General features: G+C 34.5%; 2 protein-coding genes across 19 annotated transcripts in view; both read left to right on the plus strand.

The window, feature by feature from the left end:
- Positions 1-6,219, plus strand: part of LOC127791933 (protein STRUBBELIG-RECEPTOR FAMILY 3-like) — a 44,655-nt gene extending 38,436 nt beyond the window's left edge. For all 16 annotated transcript variants that reach the window (XM_052322130.1, XM_052322129.1, XM_052322135.1 and 13 more), the window contains 4 exons: positions 1,377-1,515; positions 4,527-4,663; positions 4,752-4,908; positions 5,778-6,219. In XM_052322130.1, the coding sequence (XP_052178090.1) occupies positions 1,377-1,515; positions 4,527-4,663; positions 4,752-4,908; positions 5,778-5,873 (529 nt within the window). In that variant the 3' untranslated portion in view covers positions 5,874-6,219. The remainder of the gene's footprint in view (positions 1-1,376; positions 1,516-4,526; positions 4,664-4,751; positions 4,909-5,777) is intronic.
- Positions 6,220-10,250: 4,031 nt separating this feature from the next.
- LOC127791935 (secretory carrier-associated membrane protein 1) overlaps positions 10,251-22,942 on the plus strand; it is a 54,792-nt gene continuing 42,100 nt past the window's right edge. For 2 of the 3 annotated variants that reach the window (XM_052322141.1, XM_052322143.1), the window contains exons 1-6: positions 10,251-10,541; positions 12,310-12,375; positions 18,438-18,548; positions 18,653-18,715; positions 19,115-19,148; positions 19,235-19,357. In XM_052322141.1, the coding sequence (XP_052178101.1) occupies positions 10,485-10,541; positions 12,310-12,375; positions 18,438-18,548; positions 18,653-18,715; positions 19,115-19,148; positions 19,235-19,357 (454 nt within the window). In that variant the 5' untranslated portion in view covers positions 10,251-10,484. The remainder of the gene's footprint in view (positions 10,542-12,309; positions 12,376-18,437; positions 18,549-18,652; positions 18,716-19,114; positions 19,149-19,234; positions 19,358-22,942) is intronic. The other variant, XM_052322142.1, reaches the window with a different exon arrangement.

Consider the following 22,942-nt stretch of genomic DNA (forward strand, 5'->3'; position numbering starts at 1 on the left):
CACATCATAAATACGAGTGATGTTGGTGCAATAGTTTGCCACAACAAACTGAGTAATTGTACATCCACCTATCGCCAAAGAGATTGATTTCCTGTGGGAATAGATGAGATGGTCATTGATAAATGAGCCTCAAGGTCATGTCCAAGAAACCAAATTTTAACTGCAGATAACCAAGTCAAGTAATTTTGGCCATTCAATTTCTCCGTAGTAATAACTGGTGTGCTCGAAAAATGGGAAATAGTCATAGTTGTGGACGTAGTGAAAAGGCTTGTGGAGGTAGATGAAGACATGATACAGCTGTTCTGGCTGACTAGGTCTGAATCTAGAGTGGTGGGTTAGATCTGAAGCAAATTTGATGGGTACAACAGATTGAAACCAGATCTGTTGTCTGATCTGAAGCAGACTTGAACCAAAAAGAATACTGGAGGGAGTGCACAAAGCTGAGAGTCGCTGGGACTGGAACGACGGATCTGGGCGCGCAAAGCTAGGAGTCGCCAGATCTGGAACAACGGCGCAGCAGCGGCTGGGTGCAAACGGTGGCCAGGAAGAAGCAACGACGACGGATCTGGGCGGCTGTGCGATCTGAGAAAGGGTCGTGATTTGAGTGGCTGCGAACGGTGGTTGGATCTGTGGTCGGCCAAGAAGAAGTAGCAACGGTGAATTTAAGCGGCCGCGCGATCTGGGTGGGCGGATCTAGATGGCGACGACGGCAACGATAGTGGCGATGGCAGCAGCGACAACGACAGCGGCAACGGCTAGGTCTAGGGTTAGGGTTTGTGGCTCGAATACTATATTATGTGGATAAAAATAATGTGTATATTCCACTAATAGTGTACAATACAAGAGTATATATATACATACAAGTATTTAAAATTAATTATACTAATATCCCTTATTTATCTTATTTAACAGGTTTGTTCTAATATCTCAAATCTGTCTACTGTAGTTGCTACTTATTGACTGCCAAACATTTGTTTTAATTAACTTAAGAATGATATTTAATTGATCTTCTACGTATTACTGAAACCATAGGGCAACCGTGATACTTTAAATAGTTTGAATATGATATTTGACAAACCTTCTCTAGTTCACGAACTTTGTTATAATTAATTTCAGGAGGTAAGGACAAAACTGAGACAAAATGGTGGTTAATAGCCAACAGAAAACTCATGTCAAATGGAGCTTTTTAATAGGCCATGCTTCCATTTATTAAAAGAAATTCTTTGAGCATCAAAATAGACTATGCAGCATCCAAAGTAGAAGGGTGGGCTGGTAGTATTGTGGCATTCTTTTTTTCCTGCTTGTTACATGAGTCTGCTGAAAGGGACAAATTTTATTTGGTGTATAATCTCTCTCTCTCTCTTTATTCAATGAAGGTACCTGCATGAGGTCTCTGAGCCCCCCATTATCCATAGGAATTTCAAATCTGCCAATGTTCTCATTGATGACGAACTTCATGTACATGTCTCTGACTGTGGCTTGGCTACTTTAATATCATCAGGCTCTGTGAGTCAGGTAAGTTGTGACATTAGTATCTTTAAATATAAAATTTAGGTATTTGTGGCTGTTGAGCTGAATCAAGATACTGGTATATTTTGCAAAATACTTTAAACATGTTTGGAGAAAAAAAAAAAACATAAAAGATGAGGTTACCTCTCTTCCTATAAATTTAAGTTTTTCAATGAGATGGTGGTTAACAATTCAGTAGGAGATCAGAGTAGGAGGGGTTCTGAACTCAAGTCTCAATGCCTATGTGATATTTAAATAATTGCACATGTTTGAACTTTGACCCAGTTTTACAGTGAAGTCTACTCACATGAGGGTTGTGCTGAGAGTATAAATATAATATATAAGGTAAAGTGACCTCTCTCATTACAAACTTAATCTTTTTAGTTGAGACAGTAGTTAACAAAAAGAACAGAAGGCTCAGTACATGGTGAGGGAACAAGAGGCTGCCTTATTTCTTTGGGTACCAAAGATAAGATGATTTGACTCTGGATAATGAGAGAAACAACTCCGGAGATGAATAAAATCTATTTGATTTTGGGCCTTCAACGTATAGGATGATCATAGGGAAAAGAGAAAAATAGGGAAGAAATTTGAGAAAATGGGTTTCTTGTCTGCTCCATGTTGTATCCATGCCACTTTATTTCAATGGCTAGCTCCATGGTGATATTACACCTTGGCAGTCGTGTTGTAGGATGGTTGTTCAATTTGATCTCTACAGTTGCTTATTTTCCTATTAATCCTCACGTCTCTGCAATGATAACAATATGATGAATTAGTCATCAGAATTTTGCAATTATCTGCTTGCAGCATACTATTGGTTTTTAAATTTCTATGAATGGCAATGGTGGTGTAGTCAATTAGTTAGCTTTCTGCCTTTGCTGATTTATGAGAAAAGCCTCATATAAGAGGATACTTTGGACTTTGTCTTTAATGGAACATGTGATAGCCAAAATGCTGTTTGAGAAACCTTACCCTGAATGCAGTTATATGGCAGGATTGAATTTGTCGTGAGACTTAAAGACCATGTTATTTAAGAAAAAGATCAACTTAGATATCTTGGAGCAATTATTTAAAAAATCTTGGGCATAACATGAGATATCATGGCCTCACAGGACATATGGTCATGGATGGAATTGATGGGTGACCTACATGTTCGATCCCATGTAGTGGCAGTAAGGCTTGGCATTGCTGTTGTAAGTAGGATAATTTGACTAAATTATGGGTACACTTGAAAATCTGCCTTGAGTTTAATAACATTAATCAAGTGGATTAAAGTTCAATTCGTTTGATGTGGTTTTTTCTGTTGTTGGGACTAAAGACTTTGTTTTCAGCTTCTATAACCAAAGGCAGTGTTATTGGTTGGAGGTTCCAATAGCAATGGTTAAACGTGGATGAGTACTTGGATCATGGCCTGGAATATGAAAAAACAGGATCAAACCACTGATTTCTATAATTGTCAACAAAGAAGCTCAAATCCATGAGCTACAAGACTCAAAATTATGCTATAAAAATATAGAGAAATACAAAGTAAAATTTACTAATCTAAAATCATATCCTGAACATAAAGCCTTAATAGGAGATTAGAGCTTCTGAACTAGTCAAGTACTTTAAGTTGAAGTGGAGACATGCTAGGAAATTACAAGTTGCATAAACATGACCAAGTTGATTGGCCTCTGGTGACAAATGCTTCAAAAATTACCTCAAAGACACTAAAAATAGTCACCTCAAAGAGATTGGTTTTCAATTATGGAAACTTACAATCTACACCAATTACAGAATTCCTTTTTAAGTGCGGTGGGGCCTAAATTCAAACTTAAATCATACATCTTCATCCCTAATTATAAATAAACAAGTCCAGCTTCCTAAGATCATTCATCCCTTTTGCAATGCACAATAATTGTTTCTTCCATTTGGATCTCAATTACTTCAAATTGGCTTTTTTGTGGTTAAACTGTCCAAGGCAGGATGCTTATATCTGCTACATGAATGACCAAATTGATTTAATTTGCATGTTTATACTTCTTTATGTTTGATTTTGAGTAGTGGAGATGACGGTGAGTTCACATTTCCAGAAAAGATTTGCAAGCTTTGTTATTTGCAAATTGAAGAGTTCGAAGCCTATTTATCATAAAGAGACTTGGTGATGCAATCAAAGAAATTAATTTTGTAGCAATATTTTGTGACTAAAACTTAGAATCACTATGTTTGCATAAAGCAATACCAACTCCCCCAGCCTTTTCCCTACTATTTGGAGTCAACTACATAGATCTTCCTTCTCCATTATACTCTCATCAAGGGCCATGATTCAATTAAACAATAACATACGACTATTTCTTTATTGTGGCCTACCTTGCCCCCCAGGATTATCTTTGTTGTATATTCTTTCACTTTCCCTAATCAAGGTACGTATTGGTCTTCTTTTTTATATCCTAACCATCTCAACCAATTTCTCTGGTTTTATCCTCGTGACACTTTTGCTAAACTGTTGTTTTTAATGCCAAACACTCTTGTTTCATAAGGATGGCTGGACTTATACCTATCTATTAGATTTTTCTTTGAGTCTTACTGCTGTACATGTTGCATAATGTCTGAACCATTTCACTAACACCAATCTCTCCATGCCTTCAATACTGATTGCTTCTTCACTTTTATTTTGGTTTGCACTAAAACATTTTACGTATTTATTCTTAACCCTTTTACTTCTGTAGCTACTCTTCAATAATTAAGCAGTGGCAGTAGATTCTGGAAAAGAAGTTGAGTTCTGGAAATAAAATTGGATGTTCTCAATATTATTATGCTTGCTGTTCATGATTATTCGAATTCCTTAAAAATTGATTCAAGTTGTCACCTATAGTTGGATCTTACTGCTATTTATGATTTTCTATTGTGCAAATTTTACTTCCTTAAAAATTAAATTAATATTCTATTACAGTTGCATGGTGACAATGAATTTTCCTCTATTTTCCCCTAGAACAAATGGTACCGTGCTCTAATCTGATAATGTTATGCTTACCCAGTTGTCCGGGCACCTCCTCACAGCTTATGGTTATGGAGCTCCTGAATTTGAGTCAGGAATTTATACCTCCAAAAGTGATGTTTACAGCTTTGGAGTGGTGATGTTGGAACTCTTGACAGGCAGAAAATCACATGACAGGTAAAGACACCCAAACTGAACCAAGATTGGTTTCAATGTTTTGCATTTCTTTTGCAACTATATTTGATCATCTTTAAAAAATGTTTAGGACACGGAATCGAGGTGAGCAATTCCTGGTGAGATGGGCAATCCCTCAGCTTCATGACATTGATGCTTTGTCAAGGATGGTTGATCCTTCTCTACATGGAGAATACCCTGTCAAATCCTTGTCCTTCTTTGCTGATATTATTGCCCGATGTGTTCAGGTGAGTGCTTTACAATAATGGATTGACTGCATATATAAATAGTCACATTCTTTCACTAACTGGCTCTTTGGGGTTTAGAGTCTATGATTGTCTGTGATATGTTTGTGTGAGAAATTGTCTCAATCTTGCAGTATTGCAAGCCTACACAGATTTCACCTCCACTACTTCCTTACACCTCCTGAAGTTTTTCCTTTTCGGTGATATACTTTGGAACTGCCTGAGGCTTTCACGCTGTTGAAAGATATCTAGGTTAACTACAGTCTAGGATCATGATGACCAACACTATTCATGCTCTTCAAATATAAAAAATCCTACAAGGTTCTACATTCCTATACTTAGGGATGAGGATCTAATTCAGAAAGAGAGAAGTCACCATCCCAGAATTGAATGTAGTGTGACGTATTAGAACTCACTTCCTGTGTAGGCGATGAGCTCCTGGTGATGGAAGTGTGTAAAAATATTGAGGGAGGAAATTCAGCCTACTCCTGTATCAGAAGTTGTATGAGAGAGGTCATATTGACCATAAAAATAGACATGAGAAACCGATTTTCAACTCTTTGGCTAGTCTCTTTTGAGTGAAATCTTGTAACTTTTACTGGTATATTAGAGTCAATTATATGTGATATATCATATAAGAACCTAGCATGTCATCGAAGTTGACAAACATGAGTGGCACATCAATCACGTTCCAATAAAATCTTCCCTAGACTTGCTCGATGCTTTATTAAAACTCGGGTTAGTTGGTCTACCTTTATTTGTTAATAAGCACCCCTTTCCAGTATCGTCTTTTTTCATGTTTGCTCGTCTTGTACATGCACAATAATGGTCGGCGATCTTTTCTTTTCCCTAACATTAAGCTTCTTCTGCAGGCGGAGCCCGAGTTCAGGCCGCCAATGTCTGAGGTTGTTCAGGACCTGCTACAAATGATACGAAGAGAGCCTCCGACTAGACAGGAGGGGGAATGAAATGATGTGGATTGCGCAGAGGAAACTGGTAACTGAGCTCAAGAACTAGTGAATTCCCAGAGATTTGATGCTCCAGATAGTTAACCCAGGAAGATCCTATCTGTAAACAAACTGCAGAGTTGACACCCCTGCTAACACACCCAACACCAAAAGCCTGCCCAATGGAAACATCAACTGAAGCCACAGATCATATTTGTCTGTAATGGGTCATCTTTATAGTTTATTCCCTTCTTCTGCTCAATTGTTTGGAATCATTACAATGTTACAGTTCAATTATGCCAGGACACTAGGCTGCGTAAGTTGGGGTTGGGTCCATGATAGTTATTTATTAATTAATTTTTGATAATGCTGAGTGATCTATTTTTTTTATCATGGCGTTTCCTCCTGATTGTTGTAATTGCATTGTACTCTTTCTAGTTTAAGGGGAAAAAATGTTTCGTCGGCTCTTAATTATAAAAATATTGTTAATATATCGTTTTAGTGATTTTTTTCCCCCCAAAAATATCAATTTTCGAGTTTTATATTAGTCTTTAGCACTAGTATAACTCTTCATCTTCCAACTTTTATGTGGATTTGGAATCAACTTCGAATAGGGTTTTTATACTATATATCTTTAAAAAACTAAAACACAAAATAAGATGTAATATTAATTTTAGACCTTAAAACACTTCTACCATTGCAAGCATCTCTCAAATTAGTGAAACCAAATAACCAAGTTTAATGCTATCCATTGTCCGGATAATAATTATTGTACGGTAAATGTGTTTTGTATTCGATGAGCGTTTAGTACATGAGAAATTTTAAAATTTTTGGGAATGTTAGGTTGAGAATTTGTATTTCCATGTTTGGTACAATTTTTTTATAAAAAAAATCATAGAAAATAAGATTCTCGGAAATAATTTTTAAACAACTTTCCCACAAAAAGATTTCTAATATAGTTATTGTATTTTATTTTTAATTTTAAAATAATTTTATTGTTTGATAAAATGTTTTAAAATTTAAAAAAATATTTTTTTATTACCAACAACCAATATAGTTATCTTAAATTAAAATAAGATGTAATAAATATATATATTTTTTAAAAATAAGATGTATTTATTGCACTTTAATTATTGATTTTAGACAATCAATAGCATTATCTAATAAGTAAATAAGGTGTAATAAATATAAGTTATCATAGTTGATAAGAATAAATATATTTTTTAAAATATATATTTATTATATTTTATTATGTGCACTTATGACGTTTTGATAAACAGATTAAAAGTCGTAACACGCCCAAAATTTGTATTGCTCCATTTGATACAAACAATAAAAAGAGATTAACTGATTTATGAATAAAATAATTCTATCAAATAATCACCTCTTCGAGTGGGTGATTTTACATATGGGAAATTCTATTCGTACCCATCCCTTTTGCTCTCTGGAGTCATTTTCTACAATTGTATAATTATTTTTCAAAAATACTCTTATACACAGTAATCTCACTTGCATCGCCCATTATCATTGGCTATCATCACACCCGACCATCATCACCTATCATCACTAGTGGCCCAAACTCCCATAGGCAGCCGCCATCAGCTCCCACATCCCACCAATCATTGTATCCACTTTCCTCTCTCCCTCTCTCCTTCTTTCTCTCTCTCCCATCGAACCTTGAGGCTTGGGGGTGCTTTCAAAGCCCCCGATCCCGAGGGTTTAGTGGTAGCAAAGCTTGCAGGAGAGAGAGAGAGAGAGAGAGAGATATGGGTGGGTGAGAGGTGGGAATTGATGGCTCTAACCACCTATAGGAGCTTGAGCTGCCGACGATGATAGGTGATAATGGTCGGGTGTGATGATGGGCAATGCAATTGTGGGTGGGTTTGATAGGAATGACATCAAAGGAAGAGAGAGAGAAAAGTGGGTGTGATGATGGGTGGAAGGTGGGAGCTTGGGTTGCTGGCGATGATAGGCGGTAGCCGGCAATGATTGGTGGCGGCAAGTGAGAGTAAAAATAATTTTTTTCCTTTGATATTTTTTAATGTGGGTGTAGAAAACAAAAAAAAAAAAAAAAATGGCTACATATAGAATTTTCTTTTACATAATCCTACTTTAATAGTACTAGATCTATTTTGTTAGACTATTTTACCCCTTCTCATGTTATCTCTCAGCAGAATTTGTTCGTTTCCACTGCCCGCGGCCACCTTTACCACCTTCTCTCTCATCCTCATTTTCCCACCAATATATGAACTAGTCGCTTAAATTGCACCAAAATGGGAAAATGATAATATTTAAAAAAAAAAAAAGATATGAAATGGAAACATGAGATAAAATGTAAATTAAAAAAATATAATTTTTTTATGAATATAATTTTTAATATAAAAAATAATTCAAATATAATATAAATAAATATAAACAATATATTGACGGCGATAAGAGGGGGCAAGTGAGCCAAGCACCAAGCAACCAAATCAACAGCAACAAGAGAGGGCAATTGAGCACAACATATACTATTGAGTCACCAAATCGACGACAACATGAGCATCGTGTACTAAGAAATTGGTGGCGACGATGAGAAGGAACGACTGCGAGAGGACTGATGCTCAATCAACAACAACATGAACACCGAGTAAGAAACAATCAACTACAATGGCGAGAGGGAACGACCGCTAGAAGACTAAGGCTCAATTGACAATGACACAAGCATCGAGCAAGAAGTAATCGACGATGATGCGTAAGAAAGAATGACCACGAGAGGACCGAGGCTCGATCGATGATGACAGAGGCTCCTAGCAAGAAAGAATCAGCAACGAAGACGAGAAGGAATGATGACAATGAGAGGTTTTAGGTATGGTGATCTTTAGGATTCGAAAACAAAAATTAGGGCTAAAGAAAATACAATGTGAGGATTGAAAAAAAGAAGGATATAATATATATATATATATATAATTGCAGGTTAGAGACAGAAGCAATTCGATCTCTAACCATATTTGGTCGTCGAAAATGCATTTTCAAAAATTTTCTATAATTGCGATACGCTCCTGAAATATTTTATAAATTACAAAAACAACCTAAAAAATGTTTTGGGCTATCTTTACTATTTCGGAAATGAGAAACATCTCAGAAACACCAAAAAATGTCTTCGAACTGTTTTCGTGCATTAGAGCTAGCCGCTGGGTTCATCAGCCATTTTTTTTAATTTTATATTATATTATATATAAATAATATTTATAACAATTATATGTATAACATTTCTATTAAAAATATCAAAATATATATTTAAGCAAATTAATCATTTTATATTAATAACTAATAATAGCTCATTCATAATTTAACATACCAAACATGAAATAATATAACTTCATCCAAAACTTGTGTTTACCAAATGTGGTATAATATTACTTAAACCCATTGTTATTTTATATTGTTATTATTTAATTCAAATTCAATACGGGAAGTTAGAATTTATGACAAAATAAATCTAATAATTTGACGACACATAATAGAAAAATACCAAGCAAGTTAACAAATCAATCAACCATGGTAAAATAATCATGAGAATGGCATTGAATTTCTCAATATATATATAATAAATATGAAATTAAAATCTACTAAACCTTTCAAAATTTATAATTTTGGATATTTCTTTGATATTATTTTTTAGTAAAAAAATATATTTCTATACTAAAAAAATAAATGACTACAATGCTCTAATTTATCTTAAATACTTACACAAATTTATTATTATAAATTAATTAAAAATAAAATATCAAACTTACCATTAAATGGAAGTAATATTAGTTTGCTACAAAAATAAATTAATTAAAAATAAAAGCTGTATTTACTAAAAAAAGAAAATTCAAATTTTCGGATATTAGTTTACTTTTAAGATTCAAAAATAAATTGAAAATTAATTAATTTATTTTATTTAAAGATAAAATGGATTTGACTTAGATTATGAATTGATTAATTTTTTAATTTATTTGGAAATAAATTAAGATTTTACTTGACTTTAGAGACTAAATATGATTAGTGGTTGCATTTTTTAATTATTTTTCTTTCAAATCATCAATTAGAGTTGCTTTCTTATAATGTAAGTTTGATATTTTAATTTTAATTATTTTATAATAATAGAATTATGTTTAATTCTTTAAAATTAACTGAGACATTATGACAATCTTTTTTTACATATAAATATATTTTTTGATTAAAAATATTATTAATTAAAAAAAATAAAATTATAAAAAGTTAAATATTACATTTTGAAAGATTTAATGAATTTAAACTTAAAAATAAATCAAAGGATGGTTTGCATTCATTAAGCTGTGTCCCACCAAATCCCCGTATAAAGCAGCCAACGGACATAAAACTTTCCCTGAATCTGTTTCTTCCCCGCAATTTTCCTACGAAACAAACAGAAGAGAGAGAAAGAAAAAAAAAAAAAAAAAAACAGAACGGCACAGCACCAGACAAAAACCAAATTCCGTGGGTCTCACCTCGCCCGTACCTTCTCTTTGTTGTCACCCAAAATCAGAACGCCAGAAGAGTTTCCCGAATCGCGCATTTCGACCCATCTCTAAAATTCCATCAGATCTCTGGTTTTGTGCGGCATTGGTGTTGTGGCTCCGATTCATGGCCGGTGGATACGATTCCAATCCTTTTGCGGAAGACGAAGTGAATCCATTTGCTGTAAGTTGGGAAAAAAATTATTCATATTTACGTTCATTTGTATCGAATCGTATTGCGCGGCAAATTTGGAAAAGCGTGGTTTGATGTGATGCAGATTTTTGGGTGCGGATTTTCCTGCTTTGTTTGAAATTCAGCCAATTGCATTTGTATATTTGTGTTTGATGGTTGATTTTGATAATTTGTTGTCTGAATTGTCAGATCTGTGTGTCGCATTTGATTCTGGTGGGGAATTGAAGTTTTTGTTATGATTGATTAAATGGCCTCGTCTAATTTCTTTTGTTCTTCACCAATAACGCCAGTCAGCTACGCCATTTCTTATTAATCCATGTTGCATTGTTTGGCTGCTGAGAAACTAAGGAGAAAGAAGCAACCCATCTGGCATTTGGATTTTGGTAGTTTTTGACATACAAACTGGAAATCGCCATTACAAGAGCCAAATAAAATTACTTCTGTGATTGAGATGAGGTTTAAATGGCAATTATTTGGCACACATAGATTTGTTCGTGGACGAGAATTCTACATACGACAGTTTTTAATATTATTTTTTGATTAATATCCGTGCAAACTTACTCCATGATCACTGCACAAGGAAAATGCATTACAATTGTCGTGACGCACGCTAACATATAAGCGTGTCTACATGCATTTATGAGAGTCCACCATCTTGGTGTTAGCTCGTTCTTGGAGCTGCATTGAGGTTTTTGTTAAAGGGAAAAAAAAAAAAAAAACTCTATTCTAATGTGAACATATTTTATATTTACCTCATTGTTTGGTTGTACAATGACGATTTCACTTGTCTGGATGCTTTACGCGGGGATGGGGGTGGGGGGGGGGGGGGGGGGGGGGTCATTGATAGTATATTTAGTTTTTGATTTATTTGATTTTATCTAGATTTTTTATTTTTTTATTTGGATAAGTGTAATTAGAGTATTTATGTTTTACTTGAACTTCAGCCTATAAATCAGGTGTAGGATGCATTTGGAATCAGTCTTATTAATTGCTGTATCCTATTATTATTCACATGATAATTTTTTATAACTATTTTGTACTGACATATATTTAGCTTTTCCTTGTTTTGGAAAAGTAATTTGTACTTTGCTTAGTTATAGAGAACCACCATGTAAGGGATGACTGCTTTTGACAAATTATTTTGGAGCTAAATATTGTGATTGTCTATTGTTTATGGATTTTATGTTAAAACAAAATGTCAAGCCTTAATCCTATTTAAGTGGGGTTGGCTATGTGAAATTCTAACTCACTAATCATTTCTATCTATAACCATATTTTTTGTAAGACCCCTTATAACTCATATCATACCTCTCATTAGGTTTTTCTTAGTCTTCTTCTACCTCTTTTATGAAAGACTTGTTTCATTCCATCTAATTTCCTCATAGGAGCTTTTATTGGTCCTTTATAAATTATACATCACTTAAGCATTTTATTTATTTATTTACTTATTTATTTATTTATTTATTTTTTTTTTGGGGGGGGGGGGGTTTGCTCCTTTTTGACAAGGTAAGGAATAGTTTTTAAAAAAGGGGTAACAGTTAGTAGCAATGGTAAGGTTGCTCCTTTGTCACTGGAAGGTCATGGGTTTTGAGTGATGAAAACAATCTCTTTGGAAAAAGCAAGGGTAAGGCTGTGTACAAAAACAAACCTTCTTGGACCCTCCAAAAGTAGAGAGCCTCGTGCAATGGGATGCTCTTCTTTAAGGAATAGTTTTCAAAAAGCCAGCTTTGATATGTAATTGGATTATCATTAATTTCAGGACCAGGCAGGTCGAGGGAAAGGTTCGGGTCAATCAAATTATGGTGGAGGTGCATTTTATATGACGGTGACCTCACTCTTCCTTGAAATTATTTTGTTAATCTTACTTCTAAAGAGTGGTACTTATTTTATTTGTGATCACTGAGACAAAGCCGGTTGGTTCTTTTTGGACCACTTTCTGGAAAAGGGGGTTCCTTTTCCTCTGATACCTGAAGTTAAAACAATATGCATTTTAATATTATGTTATGTATCCATATTATATGACAAACTACCTCTTAAAACAAAAGCATTAAGATCTTGCATGGATTTGTTACAAATATTATGTGAAGGCTTACAAAGTTGATGATGAGTGTATACATGTTCTTTCCCATTTCTATGATTAACGACTTGTGTTTATGGGTTTGTCCATGTAATGGGAGAGTAAAGGGAATGAACTTTCAGGATGATGCAGAAATAATAAAGCTAGATGCCTATGAAAATTCTGAATGATGCAGTGGATATATTGAAAGGAGCTACATGCAAGATAGATTTTTTTTATTTTCTCCTATTGTCTGTAACAACAGCAGAAGAAGATTAAATAGCCTGAAAGGAAAAATTACAGGAAAGGTATCTTGGTCAATAATAGATTTCTCTGTCAGTAATTCGTCAAAAAAATGCAGGGTTACAGCTAATCATCTGGTCTGGCTTCTTCACTTTTTCATTCTTTTATTGGCAACTTGAGGGAACTGAAACTTGAGTCTTTTTGTTGAGGGCATGCAGTCTAAGTGACCTGGTTGTTCCTTAACAGATTCTACCTCTTACATATTCCAAAAATAAACAACTTGCAGCAGCAATGCTGTTAAGTTCCATGTTCACCAGTCCAAATTTGTAAATATTTGTTTACCAGCAACTGCCACATTGATTTTTGTGAGAATTTAGAGGTAGAACTCCAACCTGAAAAGCTAGCTTAACAGGTGGAGGGATCCTCCTCTTTATATATAGCCCAGGTCTCCCTTGTGGAGGCGATGTGGGATTTTCAACAATTTTCAATAACAAAAAAATTGTTAATAAGAGTAAAAATGACCCAGAACTAACTATATGTTGGCATTCCATAAAATTTTTAGTGAGTATATGAAGTTACAAAATTGTTACTGAATCACAAAACTTATTTCTAAATTTTTAGTGAGTAAATGAAGTTCCATGTTCACCAGTCCAAATTTGTAAATATTTGTTTACCAGCAACTGCCACATTGATTTTCAATAACAAAAAAATTGTTTATAAGAGTAAAAATGACCCAGAACTAACTATAGATGGCATTCCATAAAATTTTTAGTGAGTATATGAAGTTACAAAATTGTTACTGAATCAAAAAACTTATTTCTAAATGTTGAAAAGGAAGAACATCTGGGATTCTTGCAACTTCCTAATTGGCAGCCAGCTTGTAATATAAAATCTAAATGGTTTTAGTCTTAGTTGAATAACAAGTGTCAATTTCTGATATATATTGTTTTGTGTTACAACTCATGTTTATTAATATATATATTTATGTGTGTGTGTGTGTGTATTGTTTTTCACATATATAATATTGTTGTGCCCTGTTATCTGTCTCTGTATGGGTCTAGATGTGTGTGTGTTTACTTGTGCATATTTAACTATATAAATACATATATTTTCCTATGAGCTATATTGATTTTGATATATGCATATTGGTAAGTAGTATGTTGATTTGATGATAGAAGAAAGTTAAGAATATGTGAAGAATTTTGGGATACAAGCATCATAATGACATCAATAGCATGAAGAAAACGAATAGCGTACTGTCTATTTCTCTGAAAGTTCATGCTATATCAAGTTTAATTGGTAGGACACAGGGGCTGTCTTTCATTTAACGGTTGTGTACTGAATGGATGACATGCCATGTGTTTGATAATCAAGAGTGAGATAGACTTGATAGCTTGAACTTTAACTAGGACGTGAGATAATTTTTGTTCTTTCCATTTCTTTTTCAACTAGGATAAGGCATTTTGGATGATGATTAATTGGGCCATGGTTAAGATATGATGATGATTGGTGGTGAGTGCTAAAGGTATTGATTATTGTGGCTGCTAAAGGTGATGGCTTTGTTTAGTGGAGAGGCACTGGCCTTGCTTTCTATGTATTGGATGTTGTCTGCCCTTGTTGATGGTAATAGCAGAGGGTTTCTGCAGTGATGGATTACAAGATATTGCAATAGTTGTAAAATTGTTCTCAACATGACTAGATATGAAAATAATGGATTGTCACAAGTTTTGGTGATGTTCAGGAGTCTTAAAACAGAATGGAAAGAAAGCTGGTCAATTTCTAGGTGTTTGTCCTCTTTAATAGTGATGGTAATGGTACTAGTGAAAGTAATGTATGAAGCAGCTTCGACTTTGTTGAACAATACACATTAATTCTAATGAAAACAAAGATAATGCATCTACTCCCCAGAATGAAACTTTTTGGTTGAATGGAAAGTGTCATTGGTAGAGTTTTAGAGCCATAATTTAAAGGATCACATACTTTATATTTTCTAAGGCCGCAAGAGATGGTAATTTTTATAATTCTCATAATTGTTAGGCAACATATTGTATATGAGTTGCAATTTAAGTCCAGTTCTGATCTTAGATCTTAATTTTGGCTGTTAGTAGGTATAGAATACTGTGATTAATGAAAGTATTGTTGTGTTGAGAGTAAAAATAATAATATAAAAGATAAAGTTAACCCTCTATCTACTAGTTTAACCTTTTAGATGAGATGGTGGTTAACAATTTTACATAGTATCAGAGTATGCAAAGGTCTTGAGTTCAAAGCTCATCACTAATGCAATATTTAAATAGTTGCATGTGTTTGGACCTATTATGCAATAAAACTTGGCCACACGTGAGGGAGGGTGTTGAGAGTAGAAATAATAAATGTAAAATATAAAGTTAACACTCTATCTACTAGTTTAAGCTTTTAGATAAGATGGTGATTAACAAATCAACAAGTTGTTCATGTGGGTACACTAATTTCATCCCACTTACAACTTGATGTCTAAGTCATAAGAGTGATATGCAAACTTAAAACATCAAGAAGCAATAAGAATCAGATATATCAATGTTTAACAAACAAAACAAACAGATAATGAGTTTTGATCTATTAAGAATCAAATGTATGGATGTTAGATTGAGAAATGTAACAAACAAATGATGAGATTTGATCTATTAAGGCTTCACATTGCACTTTTAAGATTTTGACTCCTAGTTGTAATGGGTTGAAATTTCTGTGCCAATCGTTTCCTTGGTCAAAAACTTATATGAATTTGAGAATTTTGATAGCCTCTAAATATCTACATAGTTCTTTTCTTCTTATAAGTTAAATATCTATTTGTTCCATTAAGGGGATGTCGTGTACCTAGAGTTTAACCTAGGAGTGGATTGGAAATTGGAAGAATGAAGGGGGAAATTTAGAAGAAGAATAGGGAGAATTAGAAGAACAAAAAGTGAGCGAGAGAAAGATCGAGAGAAAGAGAGAGAGAGAATTTGGAGGAGGGAAATCAGAATTTCATTTATCAATCAAAAACACATAATTTCTCATCCTCAGTTGTGGCTTATATATAGTCTAACAGCCTCCCACATGCACCCGTGTGCAATACAACAAATAGCCTAACTGCCTATAGCTAAGGACAAGGCCCTATAATAGAAAATACAAAAGCAAATTACAATTATTGTATAATACATGAAAACTCCTACTATTATATTCACTAATCTATCATTGGGGATCCTTGGGGCCATGACAATTCTTCCCTCCTTGAGAGAGTTCTTGTCCCCAAGAATTTACAACGATTGTGCCCGTTCGGGACGTCCGCTACCGTCATTGACACCTGGTTTTTTTCTTAACTCTCCGACGAATTGTTGTTTCTCATGAACGACGTCCTTTCGCGTCACCCCACCATCTTCTTCTCACGAACGATAGTCGTCCGCTTCTCCGACGTGCTTGCCAGTCGACTCACCTCCGTCCGATTGCAAGACCGTCGGCTCTGGTCGGAATCACCTTCCAATCCAAGTGAGCAACACACCACCGAGCCCCAATCGGATTCGCCCTCAAATCAGAGCCGCAACAGAAACACAACCAAGGATGGTACTGCTCTGATACCAATTGTTGTGTACCTAGGGTTTAACCTAGGATTGGATTGGAAATTGGAAGAATGAAGGGGGAAATTTAGAAGAGGAATAGGGAGAATCAGAAGAATAGAAAGTGAGGGAGAGAAAGATCGAGAGAGAGAGAAATAGAATTTCTCATTCTCAGTTGTGGCTTATATATAGCCTAACAGTCTCCCACATGCACCAATGTACAATACAACAATAGCCTAACTGCCTATAGCTAAAGACAAGGCCCTAAAACAGAAAATACAAAAGGAAATTACAATTATTATATAATGCATGAAAACTCCTACTATTATATTTACTAATCTATCCTTGGGGATCCTTGGGGTCATGACAGGGGATTGAGTTTAAGATAATTCAGATTGTTTTCACTGTTCTTCCCCTTTCTTCATTCACCCCCTTCTCTTTGGCAGAAGAAGCTAGTTATTGTTTTGTGTTCACGGTTCACAGGCTCAGAATAGTCTTGATGCTGTCCCAGAACTCTTCCAGAGCAAGTCCTACGCTTTACTTTACCTATTGCTCTCCGATTGAACAAATACTTCCATAATATTTATTTATTTTTGGTAAGTAAAAGCTGTTAAGTGAACTTTTAAGATCCAAAAATATGCAACTTTAAAGATTGAACCAATTTAAGCCTTTCCCGATCTATCAACTATCAAAATTTTTGTCTACTTGTTAAAACCAAGCCCTTATCTTTTTTGTCTAAGCCTGCCATGAACTCAGCTGTAGGCAACATTTAGTCCTAGTTTTTTAGATATCATAGTGGCTGGCCAATGCTTTTGACCATGGGTGGTAGCTGCACAATAATTAACATGATGGTGTGAATGGTTGCACTAACCTTGCTTGTGTCACTTGTTGATTTGTGCCACGAACCTAGGGTTTGTGATAGGATAGAAGAGGAATTGGGGAAGAAAATCAGATTGTAGGAGGGAGAAATCAGTAGTTAGAGGGAGAGATATTAAGGGAAAGAGAGGGAGAAATAGAGAACAGAAAAGAGAGGAAGAAGAACGAGAGAGGAAGAATGGTAGAGGAAAGAAAATGGAATTTCAATTCAATAATTTTCAGCATATCAATCTTCTCTTACAATGGCCTTTTTATAGGCATACGTAGCCCCTTAACTAATTTCTAACAGCACCCATGTGCTCCTAACAAACAACCAAATATCTCCTAACAAACTAATATGAGCCTATTACAATATTACCCCTTTTATTATATCTCTATCCAATATTATCCTTCTAATCCTCCTAGGGACATGACAATTTGGTGTTGGAGTTTTGACAGAAATAGCATTGTAAGATCAATTAACATCAATTAATGAATTGGTGGCTGCTATGGTGGCAAATATAGTTCATAGAACCAGTGGTGACAACAGAATACTCTTAGTTGAGCAGTTGAACGGGTGTTGACAATATCTTGTTAGCCAAATTTCTACTGCTGCTAATACTCATTATGACAGCAGTGGCTCCCTGAGCTGGTTGTGTGGAGGCAATAAGTCACTAAAGGCAGTGATGATGGTAGATGGATTGTTTGTTGTGGTGCTCTTTTGTTTTGTTTTTCTGCCAGTCCTTGTTAGCTATTGTTATGAATGAGGCCCTGAAGGTGTTCTAAGTACTGCTTTTTATATGAAAGCTCCTATTGAATTCCTGATGAGATCAATAAATATTTTGGGTAAGAGGTGAAACTGGAATAAGAGATTAAGGAACAGATTAATCACTATTTCAAGTGTTTTTCTTGAAGCTACTGCATGTAAATGCTATCCTCATGTTGGTCTCCGTTCTCAATCATTGATTGTTTTTTTTTCCTGTCATATGCTCTTTCACAATTGGAATTGCCTCTGTTATATAATGGCATTATTTGCTCTTTTATGCTCAAGAATCAGCATGCGGTTAAGAAGCAAATTATGTTTGCATAATGAACTGCTTCATTAGCTGTGATGATTTACTTTTTGTTTGTGGTTCATTCTTATTCCTGCTGAGATACCAGAACCCGGGAAGTGTTCCCTCTGCTCCAACCTCAAGGCTATCACCACTTCCTCATGAACCTGCTGACTATGATCGCGGTGCCACGGTTGATATCCCGCTTGATACTGCAGCGGTAGGTTAAAGTTCAGAAGATGCTGAATTCCATGCCCACAGTTTTACCATTTGATCTTTATTAGATGCTGGCTTCACTAATTTTATTCTCTTTCTGAATTTTAGGATTTGAAAAAGAAGGAGAAGGAACTCCAAGTAAAGGAGTCTGAATTGAAGAAGAGAGAACAGGTACTTGCTTACTGGTGCTTTACATTCTTCCTCTGACGATATTTTCTGAAACTAAAAAAGTTTCACACAACTCATTAAATCCATTTTATTTGTTTATTTATTTATTTTTCTCTCCCGCTTGAGCGTTCTTGTTATTGCAACTTTTAGGAGATTTATATATTAGTAATAGAGGTTCCATGACTTTTTTTTTTTTCATAGCCAGGTTCCATGACTTTTATACCTTCATTTTATGCACTAGTCATGATTTCCTGAAAACTTCTTGTGAGAACCTTTTTCTATTGTTGGGCACTACGTGTGGATGTGTCCTTTATAGGGTAAATATTACCTTTATTATCCCTGGACTTCAGGCATTATATGTACTTGTGGTAATCAGTTATCAACTTTGATGATTTCATGCAGGAACTGAAAAGGAGGGAGGATGCGGCGGCACGAGGTAGTTCTATGTCTGTAATTATATTTCACACATGATATTCACTTGGTCTTGTAATTATAGCATAAATTCTTCCTTCCATTTGGCAGCTGGAATTGTGTTAGAGGACAAAAATTGGCCGCCATTCTTTCCCCTCATTCATCATGATATTGCAAATGAAATTCCAATCCATTTACAGAAGTTGCAGTATGTTGCATTTACAACATTGCTGGGTATGTTAATTTTAGCTCTCATTTTTTTTTGGGTTATTGAGGTTTAATTTTTAAGATGTCCAGATGCTGATGGTTTGAATTGGACATATATGCTTCTCATTTCCTTTTGGATGGAATGAAAGGAAAAGCTTCTAAAAATTCTTTTACTGCAAGGAAAACAAAATGGAGGGCAAAAATGGGTTAATATTTTTTTGATGAAGGATTTGAGCCTTGAAGGTAGAAAAGAGTTCTCTGAGGGTCTGAATAGTATCGAGAAAGAGGTGCACAGAATGCTGGAACTAGAATCAACAATAGAAAGGGAACATACAACCCTAACTAAAGTCTTTTAGGAATCTCATTCAAAGAAATGATTTAAGATCATAAAGCAACATAATCTCAATTCTTTATTGAAACCTTTTAAATTTCTGTACAAGTTGTTTACTAAGGAGCATAATTTTTTTTTCCTTTATTACTTATAAAAAACCAAGACTTTCCTTTGTTTTCTTTGCTCTTTATTTTATTTTTATATTTCTGCACAAGATGTTTATTAAAGGAACACAATCTCAGTCTGTTATTGAAACCTTTTAAGTTTTGATGCTTCTTTGTACCTTGTCTCACTACTGAAAATGATAGAATTTCAAAGAAAGGGTTTTCTAAACATTGTTAAGGCATTTATCTGTAAACAAGCCTTTCTTCCACTCACTTTGGCGCCTTCATGTTTGTTCCTGAATTATTTTCACTGCATTTTTATTTTGACTTAGCCCTTGCAAATTGAGTTTTCCTGCCTTGGTCCAGTTGATACCAACGAGAGATGGTAAAAGAAACTGTTGCATTATCTTTGTCTTAGGATCTGTCACTTCTAACTTTATACCTTGTCCCCCATGAAATAATTTTATTCAAGACTTGCCTCTTACCTTTTTGGTCCATGGTTGGTCTCAGCAATTGTAAAGACGGCGCATATGATGTCAACATCTATTGATGTCTACTGGCAATTTATTAGCACTCGCATTTAGGTATAAAATGAGTTTTATTGAAAAAATTCTAATACCTTCCCGATTTCTAAATAGGTAGATGTACTCCATACATAGAAAAATTTAGCAACCAAAGCTTTCTCAAACTTTTCAGTAATTCTTTCCTTAAGGTTATCTTTGGAACTAGGATTTTCAATGGAGAGGAAAATGAAAAGTGAATAAAATAACTTATGCATGTACTAAAGTTATTTTATGTACATGTAAAAGCCTTGGTATCAAAGGTAAGGTTTCTCCTTTGTGGCTGGAAGATCATGGCTTCAAGTCATAGAGATGGCCTCTTTGCAATAAAACAGGGACAAGGCTGCTTACAAATACAACTCTCCATAGACCCTTGCAAAGCGGGGAGTGTTGTCCACTGTGGGACACCTTTTTTTTTTAATCTATATGCACTTTTGCATGTGCTCAGAGCATTCATTGTCCCTTCCTTTACAAATCCTAGCTTCAAATGTAGCAGAAGGTTTAGTCAGAAGGGGAAAAATCAAGTCTCATCTATGAATACGTTTTTTCAAGATTAATTTGGAAAAAAGAATGGACTGTATTCTTATTGCATTAGATATCAAATAAAGAAAACTGTATGAAAAGTGTTTACATTATAATACAATAATTTCTACATTATATTGCGCTGCATTAGGACATGACATTCCATGTTTCAGGTTTTGGAAGAATCCACCTTACTTGTAACATATTGTAGAGTGTGTTTATGCTGTGTTGCCTGCAAAGAAAGTTATGTTGTACCATGGTTTTACATGACTTTGTATGCTTTGAGGGGAATCTTTTGGTTGGGTTCTCTCATTCTTCAAATTGCAGATGAAGAGGTTGAATTTCCATGTCTACCTTCATTTTGGTCCCCATAATGTACCTTCTTGTTGGTGGCAATAATGGTTCAATATGTTCTTATGACAGTCTGACCATTCCTCAGATCTTAGATATCATATTCAAGTGTCTCACACATTATATTCTGAATAGATGCTACTCCATCCTTAATGCGAATAATCTCATTTCTAATTCTCTTCTTGTATAGTTGTTGTTAACTTATAGTGTTGTACATGCTTAGCCTTGTACATAGTTATTAGCTTTCCTGATTTGTACCTTGTAGAGTTGTATATATACCTAACACATGAATAAAATATTTAACACTTTTTTTCTCTTCTTCAAAATATGGTATCAGAGCCACTAAAGCTACAAAAACCCTAACCCTAATCCTAAATCCACTGTATCATATGTATCTCAATCATGCTTATAGTTTGCACGTGTTGGTATTTAGTTACTTAATATTTTGAGCTATACAACAAAGATGGTCTTATAACTATCCATTAAAACTTCCCATTTAATTTTAAAGAGATTTGATGAGTGCATAACTGCTGGCACACTTCTCCATGTTAACCATCTTTTCTAGTAACATCCTCAATAATCCCCATTTTTTTTTAACATTTGGTTTGAGATTTCTAAAAACTGATATTTTTTTAGGAATAACTTGATCGTCAAATCTCAGCACAACCTTATTCACACTTATATTTTTACTAAACTTGCATTCCATATATTTGGTTTTCAGCCTAGTGAACTTATACCTTTTGAATTTTAAGGCATTCTAAGCTTAGGATTCATGTGTCTTCTCATCCACTAAGACAATATCATCCACTATTAACATACACCAAGGTATTTGAGTTTATCTATTACAGTAGTAAAGAGAGAAGGCTCAATGTAAATTCTTTATGTAATTCAACAACACTCTTTGTTGTTTGATCTATCAAGTTTTGCATTGCTTGTTGCCTGCCTAACACAAACCTCCTCCTTTATCTGGGCTTTGGATTGGCTGTAAATAGGAACCCATAGGCAGGTTTAAATCTTTGTCATAATACATGTTTATGCTTGATGAAACATATCCTTAATAACTTGCATATAAGTTATCCAAACTCTTTTCTTCTCTAAAACACTCTAGAGGCTCCATCATAGGTTTTTTTTTTTCAAGTCTATAAATTTAATATTCAGTTCCTTTTGATTTCTCTAGATCTTTTCACCGGACATTGTCAGGATTTTAATGAATTAGGAAGTTATTTTTATTTAGTTGTTATTTACAATTATCAATTAGGAGTAGTTGTGTATTATTTACATCTAATTTACAATTATGGAGTAGTGGAGAAGTAGTGGAGTGGTGGTAACCACTGTAAATAATTGCTGGATAGCTTTATATAAGGTTATACCACAGTTTTGAGAAAGGATATCTGATTAGAATTTGTCAACGATGAAGGATCTAATCTTGTCCTTATTCTCGGGCAAGATCAGATCAGCATTAATTGTCATTTGTTTCCTAAAACAAGAGGGTATCTTTTAGAAGATAAATTGCTGTAACTTTCTATTATTTGTTGTATCCTAAATTATATAGGTTTCCAAAATCAGATTTGGAAACTTTCTTATTCTATTTTTTAGAAACTTCTTAATTTAGTAGGAAGTGTATATTTTTTTTTCTACCCCTTCAAAGAGAAATAAGATTGAAAGCCTTTTTCCACGTCTTTCTTGACATGGTATTAGAGCCATAGGATCATAGTCACAGTTTCTTTTTTTTTTGGGACTATTG

The sequence above is a fragment of the Diospyros lotus genome, chromosome 15, assembly GCF_014633365.1.
Source record: "Diospyros lotus cultivar Yz01 chromosome 15, ASM1463336v1, whole genome shotgun sequence".
Lineage (NCBI taxonomy): Eukaryota > Viridiplantae > Streptophyta > Magnoliopsida > Ericales > Ebenaceae > Diospyros > Diospyros lotus.